The 25,404-nt window shown below is 39.5% G+C and overlaps 1 protein-coding gene across 4 annotated transcripts in view; it reads left to right on the top strand.

The window, feature by feature from the left end:
- Nucleotides 1-25,404, top strand: part of FAM171A1 (family with sequence similarity 171 member A1) — a 93,326-nt gene that overhangs the window by 49,953 nt on the left and 17,969 nt on the right. For 3 of the 4 annotated variants that reach the window (XM_042802120.1, XM_042802121.1, XM_042802119.1), the window contains 4 exons: nucleotides 6,291-6,518; nucleotides 12,947-13,039; nucleotides 18,095-18,253; nucleotides 23,317-23,493. In XM_042802120.1, coding sequence (XP_042658054.1) covers nucleotides 6,291-6,518; nucleotides 12,947-13,039; nucleotides 18,095-18,253; nucleotides 23,317-23,493 — 657 coding nt within the window. Of the gene's footprint in view, nucleotides 1-6,290; nucleotides 6,546-12,946; nucleotides 13,040-18,094; nucleotides 18,254-23,316; nucleotides 23,494-25,404 lie in introns of those variants that run through there. The other variant, XM_042802122.1, reaches the window with a different exon arrangement.

The following is a 25,404-nucleotide window of genomic DNA, read 5'->3' as shown; positions in this document are numbered from 1 at the left end:
GAGAACCAAGCCCTGGTGTGTGGTCCTTGCTAGAGTTCTGACCAGTGCTGTGGACAGAAGTAACGATCTTTCTGCTTGATGCCAGGGACTAGAGCAGCCCTGGTATAATCTGGAGAATTGCTGAACAGGCAATGAGCAGAAGCAGACCTCCCGCATTTCACCTTCTGCATGTTTGGGTTTCTTGGAAATCAGTGGCAGATGCTCACCCCAGTTGAAACCTTGGTCACCCGTGGTGGAGGTGAAGGCTGTGTAGCACCACTGATTTTCCTGTAACATGGACCAAAGCCGGTTCTGAACAGAGGATGTCGTCGTCTTCACTGTGAATCTTCTACTGGCATGCCTAGTTTGCCATTTGAGGTGGTACTTGTGAACTTACTTTTCAGGTGATGAAATCAATGAATATAAGATTCTGTACTTCTGGAGGGATTTTACATACAGGTTTCATTTTCTTCATATGAACTTACTCCGCTACTATTTTGAAGTGTGGTTGTCAGTAGAGCCTTCTTGATGTAGTACATTAGAAAGATATGACAATATGTAAATGCTTGAGTTGGCATCTGTGGCTAGGGGATGGGGAACACTCCTTTTTCTAGGAAAATGTTTTCCTTTAGATAAATGAAAATCCTATTGTTTGGCTGAGGAGTAACCTTGCACATGGGCGAAAGGTTAAGAGGCAGAAAGGCTTATCCGTTTGGCATGTAGAATTTGAAACCAGGCATATTGCCAGTAAGCTCAGTCAGAGCAGAGGATACAATTTTAAATAAAGTTCATAATGGCATTTTTTTGAATGAGCAGGAAGTTTCCTTTTTCTAATCAAAACCTAGATAATTTAAATATCTCTTTCTTTGGTAATATCCTGACATTGTCCATGGATAGGGGACCCCCAGAGGAACAGATAAGTGATAATGGCTGCCTGTGTCAGCCTGTTCCCAAAAGAGATCATCTGTCCAGCAGACGTCAGTGGGAGTCTGCTTGACGGAGGGGTGTGTGCACAGAAACAAAATTGCAGAATTGGGATCTAACTAAGATTGTGATCTTTGACTTGCAAGCTCTGTCATAACTTTTCTCTGTTTATTTGAGTATTTGAGATCTGACAGTGTGACATCACTAAGGATTTTTCTTTCTATGTAGCATTACTAACTTTTTTATAAAGAAAAAAAAAGTAAAACCAAATGCAACAAAATGACAGTGATTTTAACTTTTCAGGAGTTTGGTTATAGAAGACAGTGCAGATACCAGTTCTGAAGGAAACCGTTCCCAAACTGGGAGTTCACAGCAATATAAAGAGCAGTTAGGAGTCTAAGAGGGGTTGTGACTGCAGAAGTAGTTGTCGTAAGTTTACTTGTATTTCAGAGGAGGCAGTACAGTTTATAAAGCAGATGGCACAGGAAGGGTTGCTCAGAGAAAGTTTAGATTTAGTAAAATCTCAAAAATCAGATTAAGAAGACAGATGGGATTGTGGATTGGGATGCTAATTTATTAGGGCTTTTTTTGTCTTTTTTTATTTCACTTTCCCAAATTATAAGCTTGGAGATGCTGGTGTTTTTTATATAGCTGGCAATAAATTTAGTACTAGAAAAATGGGAGGGAGTTACACTTAAGCAGCTGTTTTCACTGTAACTAGTTTTGGTTTGTGCTTGTTTGAAAAACAAGTAAGATGTGATTGCTGAAAGAAGACAAAGGAATATAAGAAAAGAGATTTAGGTTAGATTTACTTGCTTGAGCATACACATACAACAACCTTGATGTCTTTGTGGAATGTAACCCTGTATTTGCTGTTTTCCCATTTTGCTTTGGGATTCTTGAAGCAGAGTTGCAGGGTTTCCCAGATGGCTTGAACTATTTAATGTTTGCAAGTGGCCCGTTCCTCGCTGCACTGTGAACAGGGAGACGAGGTCTTTTTGCCCATCCAGCCAGGATATCCTTGCCTGTGGTTTATCGGCTGGAACGGAACAGTTATCATAAGTAGCTCTTGCTTTGGACATGAAGCATTCCTGTGGGAATATAATGGCAGGGCATGTGCTGGTGGTGCAGGCAAATTACCCTGGCTCTTACCTGTGCCCGCCTGTGTTGTGCTGCAAGCCAACAGGGAGCCATGTGCCAGACAGCCCTGGCCTGAAAGAGTCACCTTCACACCACATGGTCAGGAGCCAGGTGTATTAGACCAGGCTCTCTGCTCAGGCATAGCCTGGCCTAAATGTGACTGGCCTGTCTGGCAAGGTGAGAGAGATCACAGCTGCCCTGGGTGAATTCAACAGCCCAAGGTCTGCCATCTCTGCTTTGCTCTGCAGTGAGGAAACACCAGCACTGTGCACCTCTGCGTTCCCATCCTTCCTCCATGACCTCACTAGTAGCACACAGCAAAGCTCTTTCAGAAGTTAGTAATTGAATATTCCCACTGTAGTAAATAATAGAAAGCACATTAGTATCACAAATCTGTGGAAGAATGAAGCATGCTTCTCTTTATCAGTTCACGTTCTTGGAGTTTGTCTCCTGCAGTGCTTTCGGTTCCCTGCCTCCACCATATTCCCCACTTATTGCAGATGTCCATCCTTCTCCAAGTCCATGTGTCTTTAATTCTGCACAAGCTCCTTGCTGTGCCAGGCTGTAAAACTCAAGAATAATGTATCTGCTTTATCCCCACTGTTTTGCTGAGAGTACCAACTAAAAAGTTTGCCAGATATTTTAAAGACTTTATTCCTTAGCTAATAATGAGTCATCTAAGCAGCTTTTTCTAATTAAATACTTCTTTTAGTATACCTAATGCTTCAGTTTAAGACCTATTGATCAGACTGATCTTGGATCACTGGCCATCCTTATTCTGCTCTCTTCTTTCCTTTCTTCAGTCCTCCTGTTCTTCAAGAAGTGCCTGAATCTCCTAACAATTCTGAAACTTACTGTATAGCTTTAAGGTTTCATAGTAGTCTCTCACTGTAGATTGTTGTCATCAATCTCACTGTTTGAGGAGGTTTTCTTCAACAGTTTCTCTCCACTTTAAAGCTTGTAATCATTCTATTGCTGTGGAAATTACTGTGATAATGCAGGTTTAGTGTTCATGACTTAACTGCTGCATTGGATAAGAAGAAAAAGGAGCCATTACGTGGGAGAAAGACCAGAATTAAGCAAGTTGTATACATTTCACACGTATGTCAGGGAAGATAACACATGAACAGGAATTAGGGTTGTTAGGGTGCCTAGGGTTTTTTCTATCATCACAGGAAAAAATAAGTTGTCAGAGAAAAAAAAATCCCAGTGTCTGATCCAGGGACTGTGGTTAGGAACAGCAGTTCCAGTCTGTTGCCTTTCAGGACATCAGTCTTCCATCTTGGGTGATGGCCTTTGTCATTTCTGTTTGGAAACAGGATTTTGGAAACCCTTATCCTTCCTTACCAGAAAGAGAGAAGGATGCAGACAGAAGCCCTTATGTAGCTATAGAGTGAAGGATAAGGGAATTTCCTACTGAAGATACCCATGGCTAACTCTCTTCTTTGGGAAGAGATTGCTGAATTTGTGTATACATGAAAATTTTTGTTTATCAGTCTATGTCTCGTGATCAATTTTAGTGGTAGTCTGTTTTCTAGAATTTTGGATGTCTATAAGGAATTAAATAGATTTGATACTTCTGTGTTTTCTTATCTTCTTCCTTGATCGGTATTTAATATTCCAGAGCTCCTTCGTCCCATCTTATGTGTGGTTGTTTTAGAAAAAGGCTAAACTTTCATGTTACTGAAATTGCTAACCACAATGTTCAGCTTGTCCTGTTTCCTTGCTTTTTCTTTAATGCATGACCCATTATTCTTAACCGCATCTGTTCTTCAGCATTCTTTGCTAGGCAATTCAAAGTGGGAAACATTAACAGCACAGCTATCTGGCTTTGGATCTAAGCGTATTGTTCCTGCACATTTCAAAAATGAAAACTCATAATGCTTTTTTCCCTCACATTTGTAAATACATGTACAGCTTGTAAATACATAAACACATATACGTTCCTCCTTTGATTAATGTGGCTGCCTTTCATATGCACAAGATTTCACAAGTTGCTTGGTGGTCAGGGCAGAGTTTCTAAGGAGGCATTCTGTATGTGCACACCAGAATGTATGGACACTGTTTTTCAATGTATTTTGTTTTCTTTGACTACTAAATGCAAAACTGGGAACAAGTCCAGAGTCTTTAATAGCTAGAATGTATTTCATGCTGATCCCCTCTAAATTGGCATCCTTCATTGCCAAGCTCTAACGAGAGGGCTTGCGATTATGATGAATTTCTCTAATGGGTTTTTGTTCAGGGCTGCCTGATATTTATATTATTTGTGCTGTAGGATTCAGACAGAAGGTCTCCACTTATAAAAGGGCCTGATATCTTTCTGGCTGAAATGCCCTTAGGACAGAGGTGCTAATATTTTTGTATTAGATTCTGACATCCTTTTAAAATTTTATATTGTTACAGTATGTTTCTCAGCATACTCAGTTGTCTCATTTCATGACTGAAATTCACAACAGAGATTTTGTTAAGTTCTTTGTTGTTGTTCTTGGTGCTATGTCTTGCTGTCTCAAGGCTTACACCAAAATAAGTTTTTAAAATCCTAAGGCATGGTAATAATATAACAGAACTGTACCACTGGTACTGTTCTGTAGAAATCAATGTATTGTTTTAAAATATATATGAAAAAGGAGGTCATGCTCTCTTTTCTGTGCAGAAGACGAAGAAATTAGTTGTATGTGGAGTATGAGCATCTTACTTGTCAGTGGCTGAATTCCCCTGACACTAAAGGGAGTTTGCAAAATACCATCTACTATCTTGCAGAATGGAGTAAACTGAAGTAGGGGACTTCATGCAAGAACAACAGAATTTCCAAAGATAAGGGTGAGAATGATAAAGGGGAGAGTGGGAGAGAAGAGAGAAGAAAAAAAGAGGGAGGTAGGTACTCATTTAGGAGAACGAGGTGACTAAATGAAAAGATCCAAGAAGTGACTTAGTGGAGGCATTGGACTGTTGCTGAGTCTTTTCAACACAGCATTGCATTTAAGTCATAGTTACTCAAGAAAAGCAACAGCTGCTACTTTAGAGCATGAGGCAGAGGAACTAGTGGAGGGACAGAAAAATAATCGCAGATATAGAGGAATGCCTTCCAGAGGGACTGTCTTGCACAAGCCACTCTACTTTATGTAACAAAAGCCTGGTGACACAATGCATGGTTTAGTCATAGGAGTGCCCGAGTGGACAAATACTGTACATCTGGAAACATTTAAACAAGTAATTAGTTTCTGGAAAAACGGCAAGTTACTCAAGAAAAATGTAATCCATTGTGTTAGCTTCTGACTGCATGTCTATAAGATGTATGGTTTTCCTGACTGCCTTAACCATTGCTTCTTTGCTTCTCATACCAGTTGTATGTGGGAACCAGTAATACGGTATTGTCAGGGCTGACAAGCAGATATCACTAGGGGCTGTGACATTTTTACCCCTTTGGAAAAAGGGCTAGTGAGCAGAAAGGCAGGGATGAAATGTTCCTTTCTTTCTCACTGCTAGCACTCTGCATCCCACCTGGTCATCCTGTGCTTTGAGGATAAGGACCTGATCCTGTGGGATTTCACCATCTTCGTTAGACCTCACCAGGGGAGTCCTGCCAGCTGGGGCAATCTCTCACTGGGGTTCAAAATCTCCAACTGTAACACAGCCTGCTCGGTTGCCCACTTTCTTCCTGGGCTTCCGTCACAGCAGATTTCCTCTGTTCCTTTGCTACACAAAGAGAGAAATGTTTTGGGGAAGAGATGGTGGAGCACAGCCCACTTCCAGCCTTTCCCTCTCCCCACTGCTGGTGGAGAAGGCTGGCTAGAGCAGAGGCACAGCAAGGCGGGGACCTTACAGAGAGTTACAGTGCCATGCTGTCTGCGACTAATACATGATGTTTGATAGCACACACATTTAGACTTACAAAGCTACTGTGAGATTGACATGTTGCCCATCAGAGGGAATATTGCCTGCCCCTGGAGATGTGCTGCCCAGCTGCACGTGGCTCACAGATGGAATATAGATGGCTCCACAGCTGGAGTTAGCAGTAGGGCAGTAATTCAGGGCCTAGTCTGTATTGTGGCAGGTTCTGCAGAGTGTCTAAAGAGTGACTGCCCGAAATGAAGAACTGCAGGTGAGGACAAGAGGTTGTAATTGGCACTGAAGTGTCAGAAGTTAGTACTGAGCCCCGTGTCTTTTTGGTGTGCTAGCATGTTCTAACTGTTGCCTCCCGGAGAAGCTTTTTGGACGATAATTGCTGTGGTTGTTTGTCATTACAGAAGTAACGCTGAAGGTCCATGTAAGCGACGCCAGCACACATCAGCCAGTAACTGAAGCCTTCATTGAGATTTTTACCAACCAGATCTCCATTGCATCTGGAACCTCAGGAGCAGATGGCACTGCCTTCCTCAAGTTTCAGTATAAGTTGGGCAATCAGCTGATAGTGACTGCTAGTAAACATGCATATGTGCCAAATTCTGCACCATGGAAACCTGTAAGATTGCCTGGTAAGAGATCTTTATTTTTGTTCTGAGGTAAGATTTTGCATCTAAAGGAAGTTACAGTTTTTTATGATGTGTTTTAATGCTTGCGATCCTGGGTGGGAGGAAGAACATCTGTGCCTTTAAAAAAAAGACCAAGGTTTCTTCCTCAGTTAAACTGTGGCATCAAGGCTATGCAGAGAATTACTCTCCTGGCTGTCCTTGCTACGTCAGTTTTCAAACAACTGTTGGTGCTCTTACAGCTCCACAGAAAATACAAATCCAGAACTTTTTCTTTATGGGAACTCTGTTTCCAAGTGCTTTGTTTCAGCAGCTGTGATGTACTCTGTCGTTTCTCTCCCAAGGTGTAGCAACAGCTGTTTCACCGTAGGCTATACTGTACAAAAAAAGTCATGGCCATTCAGTTCTTGGCCATGTCCATTGGGCAGTTTGTCATGGTTTGAGCCTGGTTGACAGCCAACCACCACACAGCCACTCTCTCTCCCTTCTCCTCTGGCAATAAGAAGGGACAGAGAGCCAGGCTTGGGGTTCGAGGCAGGACTGGGACGGGGAAAAAAATCACACTTTATGGTCACAAGCAAAAGGCAGACTCATTAGGGGAGGAAAAAAAGAACATACATTTATTACAGACACTAACAACACATAACAGAGTAGGACAGTGAGAAGCATTGCCAAATCTTGAGAACACCTTCCCCCCACCCCTCCCTTCTTCCTGGGCTCAGTTCTCCTCCTGATATCTCTACCTCCTCCCCCCAGCGGTGCATGGTGGGGTGCAGTCAGTGCTGCTGCTTCTTCCATCTTTGGTGGGGGGAGCTTCTGGAACTTGTTCCCCTTGCTCCATCATGGTCCCCCTGTCACAGGAGACAGTCTTCCACAGACTTTCTCCGACATGAGTTCCTCCCACGGGCCGCAGCATTCCCCACACTGCTCCGTCGTGGGTCACTAACTTTCTTCAACTGGGGTCCCTCCCACGGCTGCAGCCCTTCCCGAGCTGCTCCGGCGTGGGACTCCCCCGCATGCTGCAATCCTCCCAGCTCTGAATTACAGCAGTGGGGCTACCTTTTCCCATGAGACCCTGGCCTTCTTCAGGCACAGCACCTTGCTCATCCAGGTGAAAACAAACACAGGCCATAAATCAATGTCTGCTCCACCGTAGATCTTCATGGGTGGCAGGGGGGGGGCCGCCCTGCCGTCTCACCACAGGATACAGGGGGGTCTCTGCTCGGGCACACCTCCCCCCTCCTTTCTTCCTCTGTTCCTCCACTGACCTTGGTGTTCATGCAGCTGCAGCAACTCCTCCTCACCAGTCCCACTGCTCGTCACCACGTCCCTTCTTAAATACATTATTGCAGATGTACAGCTGATTGGCTCAGTTTTGGTGCAGAGGTGGAGCTGACTTGGAGCTGGGGGAGCTTCGAGAAGCTTCTCACAGGGGGCTGCCCCTGCAGCCCCCTCCCCTGCCACCAAAAAAACCCCCACCACTCACTCAACCCAGGACGCAGTTTTAATCTGCAGTTATATTATCCAGATGTAAGGATTTTTTCCAATGTAATTTGCATAATTTGTTTTTTCTGCAGGCAAACAAATATAACAACCATACTTGCATGTTAATTCTTATCAGAATGCCTCAAAAGTTTATGGGAAGTGGGAGACTTCACATTAGTTGTACAGGAGGGGAAACTGAGTAATGAAGACTATTTCTGTACTGCTAAATAGAACAGATTGAGGGTGGCTTTCAGACTGTGAGACATAACATCTAGATGAAGGTCACATCCTCAGTTCTCCTCTGTTTTTCCCCTAATCCCCAGCCACAATTAGGGGATAACAAGTAGTTTGGGAATGATCCCAGGCTTGTATTATACCCAAGTCACACCTAAATATCACCTCAGATTTGTTAAGTATCTGAGGCTAAAGCCATGCCAGATTTTAAGTGCACTAATGTTTAAACAGTACAAATGATCACAGGGCAGTATTCAATCCCATGCCTTGGCTCCATTTTATTTATTAATATCAGCATAGCCAGAAGGACTCTGTTTTGCCACAAGGTCAAGCAGCAAATGTATTTTCAGATGGGGAAAGGAACTTGAATCTCTTCAAATCCAGAATTATGCTTTAGGCATTTCAACATGCTGTTTACTTATCTGCAGTCACTTGCTTCAGATAAGATAGACTGACTTCTTCCACATTTCCTCTACTGTATTCTGCCACGTTTTCCAGCTACTTAATGGAGCTATAGTGAAGACTGAGCCAGGCTATTAGGTGCATAGTGAAAGAAAGAGAAGCAACTGAAATGAGTTGCAGCAAGGAGAGTTTTGAGGAACAGTTCTTTACAGCAACAGTAGTCAAAGATTGGAACAGGTTGCCCAGAAAGGTTGTGAAATCACCATCTTTAAAGATACTCAAACCTCGACTGGACACTCCCCTGCTTGGTTGAAGCATGTGACCTCCAGAGGTCCCTTCCAAGCATAATTGTTTTGTGACCATTTAGAAATTTTCTTGATATTTTCTTCTGTTTAAATAAGATGAATTGCAGCTTCTTCAGCATACTTCATGTACTTCCTGAAGACACAATCATATATGATAAAAGCATGCAATAACCTTTCTTGCCTGAACCTTTTCGTGCCTTGTGTCTCATATCTTTCTGACTCATACCCTGGATCTTTTGAATGCGACCTACTCTTCCCAGGGGTTGTTTGGTTAGGATTTTGCTTATTGCATTTTCTTAAATACTGATTTTGTGGGAGGGGAATCAAACGTGTCATTATTGTTTAGGTAAGTCATTAAAGTTTAAAGAGCAGTAATTGTATACAGTTTCCACAAAATCTTTCTTTCCATGGCTGAAATGTGAGCTTAACTCAGAAAATAGATTCCTTTTACCTCTGATCTTCCCCTGTTGAAACTGGTAGATAGTTTGCCATTGATTTAATTGGGAGTATAGAATCCTTTCTTTTGCTTTTTGTACCTTGAACTTAATCCTTTCTTTGATTAAAGAAACAACAAGTTACAACTTGATATGCCCCATGTAGATTTAATAGGGTTGTTCTTTGAATTACTCCTTAAAAGGGACATGACATTAAAGTTCAGGCCCAAGATACTTAGGCTGTTATTTTTTATATTGACTAGGATACCTACAGTCTTTAAAAAAATTTTCAAGAACTGTTCATATTTAAATGCACTGTATTTAAATGCCTGTCGTGCTTGTAAGCAGCACAGTTTAGAAATGTTGTTGTTATTTTTAATCTAGGTTGAATGATGAGAAACAGGCAGTGTATTTAAGTCTTCAGTATGCAGTGTGCTGTCTGGGCACGTGTGCAGCGGGATCCTTGTTTCCCAAAAATGCCTTTTAACAGTACTAGTAGTTGTCACCTCATAGAGCAGATATACCATTCTGAGCAGTGTTGCAACCATGACAGTGGTTTTAAGATGATGTGCTGCCCTTTGTGCTGTGGTAAATGAACTATGGACACATTTACTTCAAATGTGGAAATGATAACCACGAGCACAGAGCTGTAGGTTGGTAATGTTTAAAGTGCTGTAACAGGACTTTGCCAAAGGATCAGGGTTCTTTCATCACAGTCTATATATACATTAGTTATAATCTTATGCTGAAAAGCTGTTCAGCCACTGAACTCATGATATTATTGTAATAGCTTTAAGAAGTAAGCATCTAGGATTTTCTGTTCTCATAATTAGGCAGAAATGAACTTTTTTTTATATTAACCAGAATAATTACTAGCTCTTTACCACTTAAGCAGGAGGATTATTTATTTACATAGTGATAAATGGTAGGAGGAAAAGATTAAGATCTCTTTTTCCATTAAACTATTTATCAGCAGAGCCATGACTCCACTTATTAACAGTTCATTAATTTAACATCACTTGAGTTGTTGAAGTGTTTGTGATGGAAGATGTTCTCATCTGTCTGCTCTAGCTGCACATAGATTTTTCTTGTAAAAAATTTGGGACTGGTAGTCCATATTTAAGAGGACATTTTTGGAGCAATGTGTTTAATGAAGAGAAGTTGCGGAGTCAGCACAGTTCAGACTAGCTTGTAGGGTCAGTCAGAGCAAACCATGGTATTCATTGTGGTGAAATGTAGTTTTAGGAGCAGAGGATGCTCGTGGTGTTTCAAGGAGAGAAGAGCGAATCTGGAAAGCAGTGACTCTGCAGAAGACATGTGAGTCATGGTAGATGAAAGGTTGAAAATAACCTCCCACTGCAGAAATGCAAGAAAGTGGAGTAATCTGATCCTTAGCTGTAAAATAAGGCAAAAACTGAGAAGGTGGAGTATAGTATTTCAGAACTTGTCCTTGGTATGGCCACTCAGGAAAGCATGTGTCTAGTTCTGGATCCACGCTTCAAGAAAAATGTTTAAAACTGCAGGGTTATATCAGGAGTGATTAAAAGACTGGAAAATACAGCTACAGGGAAACACTTGGAAGTGCTTAATGTATTTTGTTCGCTGGAGAGAAAATTCATGGGGTAATTTGATCTTAGTTCATCAGTACCTGCATAGAGAACGGGAAACGGGTAAGAGAGAATTCTTCTGTCCAGCAGGCTTGTATAAAAAGAAGATCAAATGGCTGGAAATCCAACCTCAATAAATTTTGATGGGTAGAAAGGCACATAGTTTAACTGCCCTCATAATTATTTACTAGAATATTGACATTGTGGTGTGTTCTTCACCACTGGACACATTTAAAAGAAAATTTCATATTTTTTCTACGTGTTTTCTAGTTTGAGCACAACTATTGGAACTGAAGCAGGAACTAATTCAGGGAAGGCTTTAGTTATACAGGAGTAAGATTGGATCATCACAGTCATCCTTCTGGCCTTAAAAACCATGACTTTCTGCCTTTTACAAGCTGAGAAAACATTGTGCAGAAAAGCCCAATGGAAGTTTAGAGGTTATATATGCATTATAGTATGGCATATATGGAAGAAGATGTTGGCATGTCTTATTGTATTGAGCTCCCCAGGGTGTCTAAATTATATTATCTTTCTTCATAAAAATTAAGTTACTGGAGTAAAGACAAATTTTGTAATTGAGTGGCCTCAGTGCTACTTACAATAGGCTTTCTTACTTATGTTGCCTGATGTGTAGATCTGTTTCACATGCAGAACATTGGAAAGAAATTTCTCAGCTGTACTTGCAATAACATTTTGGGTTTTTTTAATGTTCATATATGTTGTTAAGACCATCTTTTAGATGGTGGTTCTTAGCAGTGTGTTTCTCCTAGTTTCTTCTCCTTTCTCCTCTATTTCTCCCAAACACTAAAATTTCTGATCTTTGAAAAGAGAATTTATTTCTTAAAACGATAATAGCATGCAGTTTCTCTATCTGTAGCTAACATCTACATGGTCTCTTTGATTAAGTAATATATATGAATTCTGAGGAAATCTGTGAAGCTCCAAAAATCAGAAGAGCTTATGCTGTTCTTTTCTTAATTGGTTCTGGAAATGTCTTCTTCAGCTTGTGGTCACTTCAAAATGGGATGAGTACTCTCCAGGTGCAAATGTGGCATGCTGTTCAGTTACCAAAAATTACTAGTCTGCGTTAATCCCCTTCTCTCCTTTTATCTTTGAAAACTGTGCATGGACTGCAGGCAGATCTACTTCTTACTGTTTTCATGGGTGCTGGAGTCAGGTGTGCTCAGTGGCTAATTCCATACATATTTATGATCTTCTGGGTTTGAAGAACTTGGCGTGAAATTATATCATGTTCTTCACTCTCTAAAGATGTGTGTGCACGCAGACACAGCCCCCTGTAAGGAATGTCAGTACCCAGTGGCAAAAGAGGTCTTTGCAGGCAGGTTTCTTGCAGCGTATACCATTAATCTGTCCCCTTTCGCAACACTGGTAGAATGACAGTAGTTCCGCTATATATAGCACTTCTGTAGAGTAGGTGGTGACTCAGTAAGGACATGCTGTATTTTAAAGCAAATTATTCGGGCTTATTCATCATACTTTGCCTTTCTGTATGAATTTTTATGAAAGCATCTCAAAGTATTTAAAAGTTGAGTTTAACTAAAATCTTCCTGAGGTAAGAAGTATAGCCATTTTACAGAAAAATAATTCAGTCAGACTGAGTTAGTGTTTCACTCCTCTTTATATAATGACAAGTCTTTCTGTGGAGCTGGGAATTATAACCTAAAATCCTGCTTTACATTGCACTCTTCTGTACTTTGAGCTACCATGCATGACTTGGAGGAGTCAAAGCATAGAACGTGTTGTTTAGTTCAATAATAATTACCCTGGCAACTTAATTATTTGGTTTAGAAAATGCATGTGGTTTCTGTCACACATACAGTACATTTTTAAAAGTTCAGGTGGCTAGCTTTTGCAAGAATGTAGAAGAAAGTAAGTGCTGCTGTTGTTGGGTTATGTTTATTAGAATTCAAATATATCCCACTAAAACCATTTCTCTCCCACAGTGTTCTCTTCACTGAGTCTCGGCCTTCTTCCTGAACGCTCAGCTACTCTAATGGTCTATGATGATGTAGTCCAGATAGTCTCAGGATTTCAAGGTATGCTGGTTTTTGGAAGCCGGAACTGAAATTTTGAGTGACACTAAGGAAAAAGCCTGACAGCTCGATACTTTCTGAACTGTATCCTGCGGGTAAGACTAGTATTTCATGGGGAGTTCTTCTGAGTTCCCCGAGGAATGTTCCTCTGTGGGATGGTTCTACCAAATTGATTAATAGCTAAATTCATCCCTAACTGCTGTGACCAGGGAATTCAAGTTACTTGGTAATAAACAAGTTTGTACTTTAGTGTGCCATTTGAGAGCTAGAGATTAAATTTCTTTTGCTATCTGTTGGATGTTTTTATTCTAGCCTCGTTTAACCATCCTTGCACTAAACATTTTCTGATATTCTTATTGTCTAAGAATTTTATCTGGATTTATTTTGTTTCTTGCTTTCTATTGTGAATGCCTTAGAAATTTAGGGCATAGAAAAATTGAAAATTTCTCATATCTGCATTGTTGTATACCCTATATAAACTTGCTTTTCTTAAGTAGTTCCTGTGGACCCCTTATCAGACTTCCAGCAAACCCACATATTTTAGGATGAAACCCACTATTTTAGAAGAGTAAAGTTCAAATCACCTTTTTGTAAAGCCAAACACAGAAGTTAAAGCAACTGTAGTATGTCAGATGAACACTGCCTTTTCTGAATTGCACAGAAAAGAATAAAATATTCCTCTGACCTAACTTAGTCCGATTGATGTGATAGCTGAGGTGAGTCTGTTAACAAAAGAACAGAAGTTTTTAACCTTGATGAGCCAAAACAATGGGACAGCCTTCCTGTGAGCACTCTTATTGTGTGTAAACTGTCTTATTCATGTGTATTACGATTACCATATTTTAAACGCTACCAGATAGTTAATAAACAGGGGAATACTACCTTCAATAATACTACAAGATAACATTGTTTTATCTGAGGGAATATAATACAATTATGCCTTCCTGACATCTTTTTTTATGGTTAGAAGCCATCCAGACACAATAGGCTTTTCATTAATGACATCACAAGATACAGCTGGAGCTGAAAAAGCACTAAACAAATTAGGTAACTGATGGAATGCTCAGAAGGAGCTGGAGAACAGCACAGCTGCCATACGTATATTCTGAAATTTGAGAGCTGACATTATCTAATGGGGTAAATGAGATGGACAGTGAACTGTGTTAAACCACAAGGGATTCCATTAGACAAACCATGAAATGTTGTTTACCAGCAGTATTCTACTAGCATGTTGTATTAAATACTCTTATGCAAATGTGTCAAGATTATGCAATTAAGTTAAAAAGAACAATTTTCTGTTTCCAGCTTTCTTCAAAAAAAGTGGGGGATGTTAAAGGACTAGAGGGGCATTTAACAGCCAAGTGACATATTTTCCACATAATCTTGCTCCCTTCAGTGAATTAATCCAGGCTGTTCCCAATATATTTAAATTAGAATAATGTAACTGGTTCTGCTGATATAGCGGAGAAAGAGGATAAAGGAAGAAGGTAGTACCCAGAGTGTTTCAAGTGTCAGGATTTGAACTCTCAGTCTTGTCCAGTAAAAACTATTTTATGGAACCAGCCCACGCTCCTTTTCTTGGGAATTCTCTTGTGATGAAACCTAAATGAAAGACAGCCTAGACATTGTACCAGCTCCATTGAATGGAGCCTCTCTATTCTCGATCCAAAATCCTTGTGACCTAGTTTTCCTCTGTTATTTCTCCAACTGATTTCCCATTAACTTTGCACTGCTTCAAAAGAGCTGATCAGGAGTTACCTTAGTGCAAAAACAAGAGCAAGACAGAACTCACTATACTAGGAACAGACTGGAAACACTGGTGTTTGAACACCGGGAAAGGCCTGTCTAGTATAATAAGTTACCAGTTGCTTTTGAATAATTAATCAAGCAAGCAACTTATGCAATTGAGAAGTTTGTCTGAATTGATGCAGCCAGCTTCATTTTCATGATGGCATTACAATCCGCTGCTGTGCTGTCAGTAATTGCAAGGGATGGTGCTTGCCAGCCCCTGGGTCATTTAAGTTATTTAATACCGGCACAGTGAGCTGAACTTCAGCATTCATTGAATGGGAGGTATATGAGTCCCCTCTGTCTGCCTCTGACACGTGAGCAATCAGAGCATGAATTGATGATACTTCAGATGTTACTTCACATACATTGAAGCTCAAATGCCGGTGTGGCGGTGTGGTGCCACACCACGCATCCAGTGTGACAAGAGGTCCCTTACAAGGACTCCTTGAGATGGTTGCATCTTCAGATGTACGCTGGCAAACCGGAGCTGACAGCATTTGAATCATGGCTGGTGTGTTGCCAAGAGGATGTTTAAAGAAGATAAAATCAGTGCTCAGCAGTCCTTTACCTCATGGCACTTGCCAAGTGGAGAGAGCTCACATGCCAGTTTTATACTTGAATGTGTTTGGAATTTCTAAGTCAAAACTAGATATTTTCAGTAATAGAAGCAATAATAATAATAATAATAATAATCCACTCCCAGTGATAAGTGTTGACTTGTTGAAAAATACTGTAAGAGTCTGGTCAGCACAAATCTTTCTCTCCATTTCACCACTTCAAACTCCCTCAATAAGTCTATTTCCAAACATATACCCCAAAATACTCTATTAACTCTGCTAAAGGAATGCATTGGATTATGTTCTAGCAAGGTGATGAGAGAAGGCAAAAGCCTTCGTAGCTGCTTCACTCATAAGCCTTTCGCTGGTAACTCCTGGCCTTCTGCCCCTTTGAAGTCTCTTGACAGATTTGGGGAGACCCACCTGAGGAGCCAAAGGGAAAGTCAGGGTGAGTGGCAGGTTTTGTGTGCATACAAATATTGAGGAGTTTGTTTGTTAATCTAGGGTATGCATTAACTACTCTGCACTGGTTTATATGCACTATCAACAGAGGAAGCTGTTTCTTCCACCTTAAAACTTGCATCTGAGGTGATTGCTGTGCAGGTTTCCTGCTAGGTTTGGGGCTCAGCCATAGGAACACTTTGCATTGCCTGTCGGATGCAAGAAGCTGAGGTCGGCTTTCTGAGTCCTCCCTAGCTAGTTAAATTTGGCAGCTCGTGGCTCTCCTAGTGCAACAAAATAACTATTTTTTTCTAGAAAACCCCAGAGCCTCCACATAAATTACTGTGTTACAGACTCAACAACAGGTACTTTGTTATTAAATCTTAATTAGTTCAGATCTTTGAAAATATAATACCAGTTCTTGGCAACTTGAATAATTCATCTTAACCAGAGATTTAGACAGCGGAAAATCGTACAATTTTACATTGAACTGTTAGTGATAGTCCTAATGCTGTTTTTCTGTTGTTTTTTTGTGTTTGTTTGTTTTTTTTTTTTTTCTTTTCCTGTTTTGTTACGGTGGATGCTTATCCCTACGGGCGTAAGAGCCCACTCAGCAGTGCAGAGTTCCCAGGGGCTTGAGCAGATCTGTCCCTGAGGTACAGCAAACTACTACAGTATTGCAGAGCACTTGAGAGATAAGTCTCCCCCAAGTTCATTGCAGTCAATTTATTTAGTCTTTTATGTTGTTTTGTATTTAAGCCTAGAAATTGGGTAAGGGAGACTTCTTCCTGCTTCACACGGGTGTTGTTTAATGACTGTCTTAAACACTTAAGGATACTGCCAGTCTTGAGAGCCTGCTGTAAATACTTAAGTGTACCAGAAATTAAAAGAAAAGTAGTTTTATAGTTTTTTCTTGAAGACTTACCAAAGAAATGATAGCTAAACAATGATCAGCTCTTTGGAGATACTTGCCCACCTACAAATTTTTGTTGGCCGATACAAGGTTTGTTTTGCAGAATTTTATGTTTTCTCATAGCTACAGCTCCTACTAGAAAATAGTGCAAGAAAAGATTCCAGTCTCCTTGTTAATGACACTGGCAGTTACAAAGCTTAGGAGTTGTGACTAAATCTCTTTCATCTTTCTTGCAGTGAAGTTACATGTAACCTAAAAGGTCTGCCAGAGACTAATAGGGGAAAAGAAACAAAATTGGTTTGAGTTGACATCTTTAAACCCCGTAGTCAAATGTGAATTAAGAAAAAACACTGCTTGCCTCTTGATTTTGTGCTGTGTGGGGAGTGTTCTGTGAGTATTCAAAATGAGCTCTGGAGAATACAATAGCTTTTGATTTAAAAATTAATTTGCATGTTGCACACACAAACTTGCAGATGGAGTCTTGCTGTGTGTTGCTAAACAGTATTAATGGTGAGCATCCACTGAAAAAGACTATTGACTTTTATAAACTGGGATTTAAATGAGACATGAAATGCCATAGTATATGAAACAGTCTTAAATCATGTTGCAGCAAAGACCCTTCAATTAACACCTAGTGATCTTGAGAAAAACACTAAAACTCTACAAGACAGAGGAAAAGAGAGAAATCTTACATGCCAAGTAATCTGGTTCTGGTTAGATGTGTTCTTTGCGTGGAAAAACATGGAAACTCTTTTCACCCAAGCTTTGTCGAGTGAATCTTTTTATCCAGTGATTTAAATAAAAAGTGACTATCTCAGTACTGGAGATAGTTAATGTGGCCAAAGCTTTGTAAAAATTAAATACAGAAATCATACAAGTTAATTTGGACTACAGGTAGATTTGTCTTTTACAAAATCACTTTAAAGAGTATAAACTACATTTATCTTGCTATCTAAGAGAAACACAATTTAAACAAATATGGTGACCTGGATGCTTTTCTAAGCTTTCACATGCCCTACCACTGGGCTCAGTCTTAGTTTAAATTATATTAATTAAAAGAAGCATGCTATGTAATTGGAGGTGATCCAGGGAAACAACATAGTCAGAAAAGCTTCTGACATTAGGTACCTTCACAATTTTGCTCTTTAATACTTGGTAAAAATAATGGCAACTGCAAAATAAATGTAAAAATACTGGTTTTCCTCCTCTTTCATAATACCCTTCTAATGTCTCTGTCTTTCTCAAGCTATTGTAATTTATAATTAAAAAAAAAAAAAAAGTAAATGTGGTTCCATAAATATGAACACCTAAATATTCTGCCCACCTTGGTTATAAAGTCACTTTTAATTTTTTTAGGTGCACGTACTCAACCACAAGTTCACTTTCAGAGAAGATCTGTGAAATTACCAGAGAACACTAGCTACAGTGATTTGACAGCATATCTGACTGCAGCCAGTTCACCCTGGGAAGTGGACAGTTTTCCTTATTTGCAGGGATTAGATGGAAATGGAACAGGTAACCCACTACTTCAGTTTTGCTCTGATTTCATATTGGTCCAGGGATCAACTTTTGACCATGTAATTTTTTACATTCCCCATTCTAGCAAATTCTTTAAAATTTGGGTGATGTGATGGGTTCAACTGCCCTACCAAAATGCTGCTCCAATAAGCAAGAGAACAAGGTCTGCTATCCCTTAAATGGGACCACTGAATAGCAAAGATGAAGATTTCTTGGCTTTGTGAGATCAGAAAAGTTTTTTACACTAGTAGTTTAGAGCTAAATGTGTCATACATGCACATACAAGAAGGGAGATTAACATGAAGAGACAAAACAGAATTTAACTTGAGGATGCAGTAGAATTCTTGTCCAATTTTTTTCTAAAAATAAATAAAATGGCTATATATCAAGAATTTAATACTCTTGTTTCAGCTAAGGGTTGTTTCAATGGCTTTGTTAATACTTTTGAATCCAGCTTCAGCCAAAAATGTGCAAATTCATCTAGCATCAGAGGGAAAGCAAAGAAATTTCATAGTAGAAACAAAACCTTTGTTAAATTCGAAGCTGTAATACATTTTTATGACTTCAACTGCCTGTTACTCTTCTACTTTTCATTTAGTCTTGCTTGAAATAATTGGTGTTGTGTAGGCTAGAAAAAAATAGAAGAATTTGGCATAGAAGCCTTCAAATTCTTAAAATGCTGGTGTGAAAAAGAGAATAATGTTTTCTTTGTATACGTATTGGGTTAGAAAGCGAGAAGTAGACTTGCAGTGCAGCAAGAGAGATTCAGACTAGTGATTAGGAAAACCTTTTTATGGTAAGGGTAGTTCAAACTGTGGAATCAGTTGCTTGAGGGTGTTGAACAGAGTTAGATAATCACCTGTGAGGGTGGCATAGGCATAGCTAAGCCTGCTTTGAAGCAAGCTAAATAACTCCTTGAGGTCCCTCTGTGCTGTTTCTCAGGATGCATTTGCTTGTGATGTGTTGATCTAGGTGACTTTGAATGCTAAGTCATGTGTGTAAACTGTGTGTACAGATCTTGCTAGCTTTTCCCTTAAAAAAAAAAAAAAAAAAGGCAAAATAAACTTCCCCTTCCCTTTGTACAAATCTGAATATCTCCTTTTCTATTACAATTGGAAACGTGTCTGCTACATTACTCCAATCCTTCTGTCTGCTCCATCTCATCCTATCTCATTCTATATCTCTGTCATTTCCCTATTTTCATCTTCAACCTTCAGTTTGCTCTGACTCTTTATACTCAGACATGATCAAGTATCTCTTTATCTTTTTTAAAATGAAGGAATGCACTTGATCTTACTCATCTGTCTACTTCCTCACCTCCTTTCTTTTTATCTCTAAACCCACTGAACAAACTGTTGACAATGTGTGTGGGATTCTTCTCTCCCAAATCTTTTCTTAGGACTCTGCAACTCAACTTTCCACCCTTGCATTTATTTAGTGAAAACAGGTCTTGCCAAGATTTCAGATGATCACTTCTCATGGGAACTGTGCAGCCAGGACATCATCTTTCTCCTGTTTTATCTCCTGACCTCCTACAAAACAGATGAATGCACTGTTGATTTTTTAGTCTTCTGTATGCTTGCATGACAGGAAATTTTCTACTTGAGCATGGAGGCCCTGGGTTTGACTTTTATTAGCCTTCAAGTAAAAGTATGTCACAAAAGACCAAAATGACTAGCAAAGAAATGGGGTTTAAGAGGCTGAGAAGAGCCTTGTTTTCTGAATACTGTAATATTCAGTATAATATAATACAGACTACAAATACAATGTATCTGTATATATACAATGTATTATACAATATATACAGTATATTTGTATGTGCACTATAGTTTAGGTGGAATATCCTCTATTTTTAGAAGTTTCTCCTGCTGTTGAAACATGAAACTTTAAAATCCTAAACTTGGATTGACTTCCTTTTCTTCATCTCCAAGCAACTCGGTGAGGATTTAACCTGAAAAAATTCTAAAGGAATAAAAAATGAGATCACCACCTCCTGGGGATTTTTTCATATTTCTGTTCTCCAGAGAAAAATAAAAATATGTACAAATTTGAGAATTCTAAAAAAACTTAACATTAATTTACATGGGAAATTTTTCAGTGTTCCTGAACACTGCCTCTTCTCCACTTTCTCCTACCTCTCTTCCCCCTGAATTACTCCTCTGTTGTTTCACAGTTTATTTACATGTCTGTAGGGTTTTGGAGAGGTCCTCCCATTTGTTTCAATCAGCTCAGTTCTCTGGCTAGTATTAATCAAGAGTGACTTTACAGTTGTTTTAACTAAAACCTATTCTCTATGAGTTCAACAGTTTTCACAAAATCTCAGCCATGTATTGAAGTAGTAACATGGAGCAGTGAAAATTCATTGCATGAATCAGCATGTTCCAAGCATAAAAATTCAAAGAATTTAGCTGCAAGTATTGACAAGCCTGTATAGTGTTAGCTTATTGTTTGTATTAATCACCAATTGGAGAGCAGTCGGATGGTTTCACAAAATCTTGTCCTTTTAACCAAACCAAAAAAAACTTTCAATCATCTGCGGTAATGGGCCAAGCTGGCTAATAACCGTTACTCCTGCTGGTTTTGTAGGCTGTTTGTTTGTTTATAAAGAGTCAAGTCTAAGTCACAGTGGATTTTCCTCTGATTATTTTTAGAGCTCTTTACAGGTCACCAGATGTCAAAAATGACAAGAAATAAATGAAAGCTGTCATTTATTGAAGTCCATTCCCATTTAATCTGTGTGTGTGCTTATCAGTTTTATAGCATGTGAGAGATTCATAATCATTGATATTAATTTACATTCACAACAGAAAAGGTAAAAATATATCTTTTTAATGAGCATTTACATACTGTGCAAGGTAGCAAACTGAAGGATCATTTATTCTTGCTAGAGGTCAGTGGATTTCAGGAATTTCTTTATCTTCTAATATAACTTGTTCAGCCCAGTACTGAGCAGAATATCAGTGCATCTTAAATAAAAAAGATGCAAACAGTGTTTCACCATCAGAATGCTTATTTTTCTGGGGCTAAAACCTCATTTTTACAGATATTAGGCAGATACGCTTTATCAAGACAGTAATGAAAAAAAAAATCAACACTTCAAATATCTAAAAATAAGTAAAATATAAAACATTATTTAATCTTAGATATTAATCGAAATGTTTCTAAAATCTGAAGTTACACCTTTTGTCGTGAGGAATTTGTATATACCAGAACATGGTGAGGTTATGATACTTAGCAACAGGAATTTATTTCTCTGACACCAGCCTGAGAAACAGAAAAGTAGTGGCCCAAGTCCAGTGACGTGGGGACAAGCATCAATCTGACAGAAGTTACAAGTGCATGGCAGAGGGAGTGGATTGAACAATCGGGAATAAAGGAACAACTTTTTTCCCCACCAATTTCCTCCTCTGTCTCTCTGGTTTATATTCTAAGGCTGTAAGGGGATGATATTGTGCACCATTGGAGCCTATAATATACAAATGCTTGGATAGGCTGGCAACCTTCCTCTACACCCTAGCTGAGTTTCCAAACCTTATTTTCTGTTTTTTGTCTCAGTTAGCTCTGTTGCTTTCTTATATGGCCATCTTCAGAGTGCCTGTTTTCCCAGCACTCTAATCCCTCTGGAAGATACGCTTCTGCCCCTCTGTTCATGGTAGATCAAAGCGGCGTGTATGCCCCTTGCCCGTCAGCTGTGCAACAGCAACACTCGCCTTGAAATCTGGGGAAAATATGCATCCGAGTAGATGCTATAGTATATAAGTCACATGCAAAGTTACTTCTGGTTATTTTCTAGGTCTTTGGTTTGGAACCTATTGCAAAATCCAAACAACTTAAAATTCTGAGTTTTGTCTCTTTTTTACCTTCCCTTTGCCACTTCTTCTCTGCCCCACGCTTTCCTGGTGAAGTCTTCACTTTGGTGAGCTGTTACTCAGAGACATCGAATTTTATAAAGGCCATTCCTTGAGACTTACTCACTGTTAAGAGAAATCATAAAGGCTAATATTTTCCCACCATTCCCATATTAGTACTTATCCTAATGAACACTGTTGCTGAGATACTTCATATTCTGGAAGACCCCTTGTGTGCCTTAGTGTTTCAGGTGCCGTACCACTGTTGGGTCTGAATCTGCTTTTACAGGCAGTTTATGCAGATACAAGGCAGCAGGGTAGTAGGAAGGGCAGCATCCCAGTCTCTGCCCACCAGGCACCCCTGCTGCTTCTCTCAGATTAGCCCCACGGTGGGGAGAGCAGCTGCACAAGCCCTGGAGCCAGCACAAAGCAGGCGGCGGGGCTGCTGCTCCCAGCAACAGTGTGAACCTGGGTGGCTCAAGCCCCTTGCAAAACTGGAACCTCCATCTCTTTCAAATTAAACTACTACCACTATTGCCAGATCTCCTTGGTTTTAAACCTTTTTCCCCTGAATACATATATATATATCTGTGATATTTTTCCCTGGCACTGATTCATTTGGTTAAATGGTTGAAGGGTTATAATGCTTTTTTAAATCATGTTGTTATGAAGTAACATTCATTGGCATGCAGTTTAAACGTTCAGAATAATTATTATCTTACATAGATAAGAAGATAACAGTGTATTCTAATTATCCATTTAACATGGTTTATTTCAGTGAGAGGCCAAAGGAAATACATCCTGGCATTCTTGAACATACGACCGATCATCCTTGCAGTGTCATTGCATGTTTGGGTGTTTGTTATAATATGGGCATGTGAGACTATACTAAAGGCTTGTGAGATTGCATTTTTTTTTTGCTGTGATCATGGCTGTGGTACTTGTACATATTTTTTTTAAGATTCATTAAGATTAAAAAGTATATGCAGGAGATTTTTTCACTGTAGTTTTCTTGTCTTCAAAATTTCCCAAAATTAAGTGAAAAATACAGAAGCATATACGTCTTTCTTTTTGTGAATTTTGTAAGGCAGGGAGGATTACTGCTACCTATCGAGAAATAGGTTGGTGCAGTACTGCCGTGTTGAACCACATGGGTGTATCTTAAATTATGGGAAATTCTGTAGTCACAATGTTAATTCATTCTCTTGGTAGGAAACAGCACTAGGTATGACCTCACCCCTGTCACTGCAGTCAGTGTTCATCTCCTCAACAGCGATGGGACTCCAATCCCCGTGAATGGCCCCATCTATGTAACAGTGCCTCTGCCAACAAACAGCAACTTGAAGCACAATGCACACGTTCCAGCGTGGAGGTTTGACCAAAAATTTGGTAGGTAACATCTCATTATAATTCCCTAGATGGCTTCATTTGTCTGAAACTAATGTCTTACTGCATTTATCATGTTCATATAGTAAAGTTTTCACTGGACTGTACAGAAATCTGTTTTCTGTCTAAAAGGAGAGAAGACTTGAGTTTTATTGATCAAGTAACATATAGTATATATGCAAATATAATTGAGTAGCATTGTGTGCCACACATTTTTTTGTAAATATAACATTTTGCAAATATTAAATATTTTATGTAAAAACTATCTTGAGAAAACTTGATTTCACCCACAGACTGAGAAGCAGAGAGACATATTCACTATGGCATTGTATTGGAAGTCTGGAGAAATGGAAACTAGCCTTATCTTTGCCAGCAGCCAGCTATCTGACCTTTGGTCTGTCTCTTGTCTCTAGCTCAGTTTCCTGCCTGTCAGATAGGAAACATAATACTGACTTCTTTTGTAAATCACTTTGAGATTGACTAATACTATCAAGAAGGAAAGTACACGTAAATGATTTAAAAAAAAAAAAAAAGGAAGAAAAAGGAGCAGGCAAAATTGTTGGAATATTTTCGAAGGACAGAATGACTAATCAATATGTGCTGTAAAATGTACTCAGATTTTTATATTGCAGGGTAATATTTCCTATTGTGAACAGGATTTTTTCCAGAAATATGTGGTTTAGGCTCTCTGGTTTTGTTGTGTTGTTTTTTTTTTTTCATTGCTAGCTGGTATAATATGCTGGCCTTTACACCTTCAAAGTGTAAAGGATTAAGGGGTATGTAAGTCTTGTCCTAGTGATTCCCCTTCAGTTATTGCACTGTGCCTTCTGAATGTACCAGTTGGTTGTTAAGAAAAAGAAGTGAAAAAAGCAGAACTGAAGGTGAGAAAGGTAGAGAAGAAAAGGTGTGAGGAAGAGAGGAAGAAAAAGGATCCAGAAATGTGGATCTGTACAGACAATTGGTGAAGTTTTGTCCCTGCAAGGCATGTTTTGAGCCAGATAATGATCACATCCAGAAGTAGAGCAATGAGCATGAAACCAGCATGTTGGAGGAAGGGAGAGAGTGGTGAAGGGGGAAATAACATTTTTGCTTCCTTCCTGCCTCTGTTTGCTGAAAAAGGTGATGTGTTTTCAAACAGCATGCCTATAAATCTTTTTGTCAGAAGTTGGCTGTATTAAAGAGTAAAGCAGTAGGATTTAATGAAGAATAAATTTGAACATGATATAAAATTGAGTATTAGAAAAAGAGTGCAATAAATGGATTCAGGGTTTCCCTTAACTGTGGAAGTGGCACTTTTCTTGTGGTGCCCTGGCAGTAAGTTTCACTACATTCTTCCTGAGACTGATTTTGATTTGTGATTCAAGAAACTGTTTTGTTTTTCGTGGTTCAAAAAAAGATGGGAGAGACTGACTCATGTTTACTTTCTCCACAAGAAGCAGTCCATCCCCAATCCTTCCTGTCGTCTGTGTCATAGCTGCAGCCCACCTCACTGCTAGTTACTCACTGTTTGCAAATTGGTTATGGAGCTTTCTCACTTACTGCCAAATATCCATGCCCCTGCAGTGGAGCCACAAAAGCTCTCTCTTAGTATGGAATATGGTTTTTACTTTTGTATATAAAGAGCTAATTACCCTGTTGCATGCAGTATATATTAGTATAGATCAATTTGGGTTAGTTAATTAATGTTCCAGGCTTGAGGCTCCCAATCTTCAGACAAGTCCAGCCTTGTTTTCTTTATGATAAACTGCTGGAGCACTTGTGTTATTAGGAGTGGAAGGCATGAGGACCACTAAACAAAATGTGTCTTTGTCAGGCCACTTAGCTTCACAAAGCCATGGAGAGGAAGGTATTGAAGGTGTTATGTTTAGGCTCCCACTCCCACTTCAGCTGAAGTAAGCATCTTTCCATGCAACC

The sequence above is a fragment of the Tyto alba genome, unplaced genomic scaffold (genome assembly GCF_018691265.1).
Source record: "Tyto alba isolate M040663 unplaced genomic scaffold, T.alba_DEE_v4.0 Super-Scaffold_38, whole genome shotgun sequence".
NCBI lineage: Eukaryota > Metazoa > Chordata > Aves > Strigiformes > Tytonidae > Tyto > Tyto alba.
The sequence above is the reverse complement of the archived record's forward strand: the minus strand, read 5'-3'. Positions and strand labels throughout refer to the sequence as shown.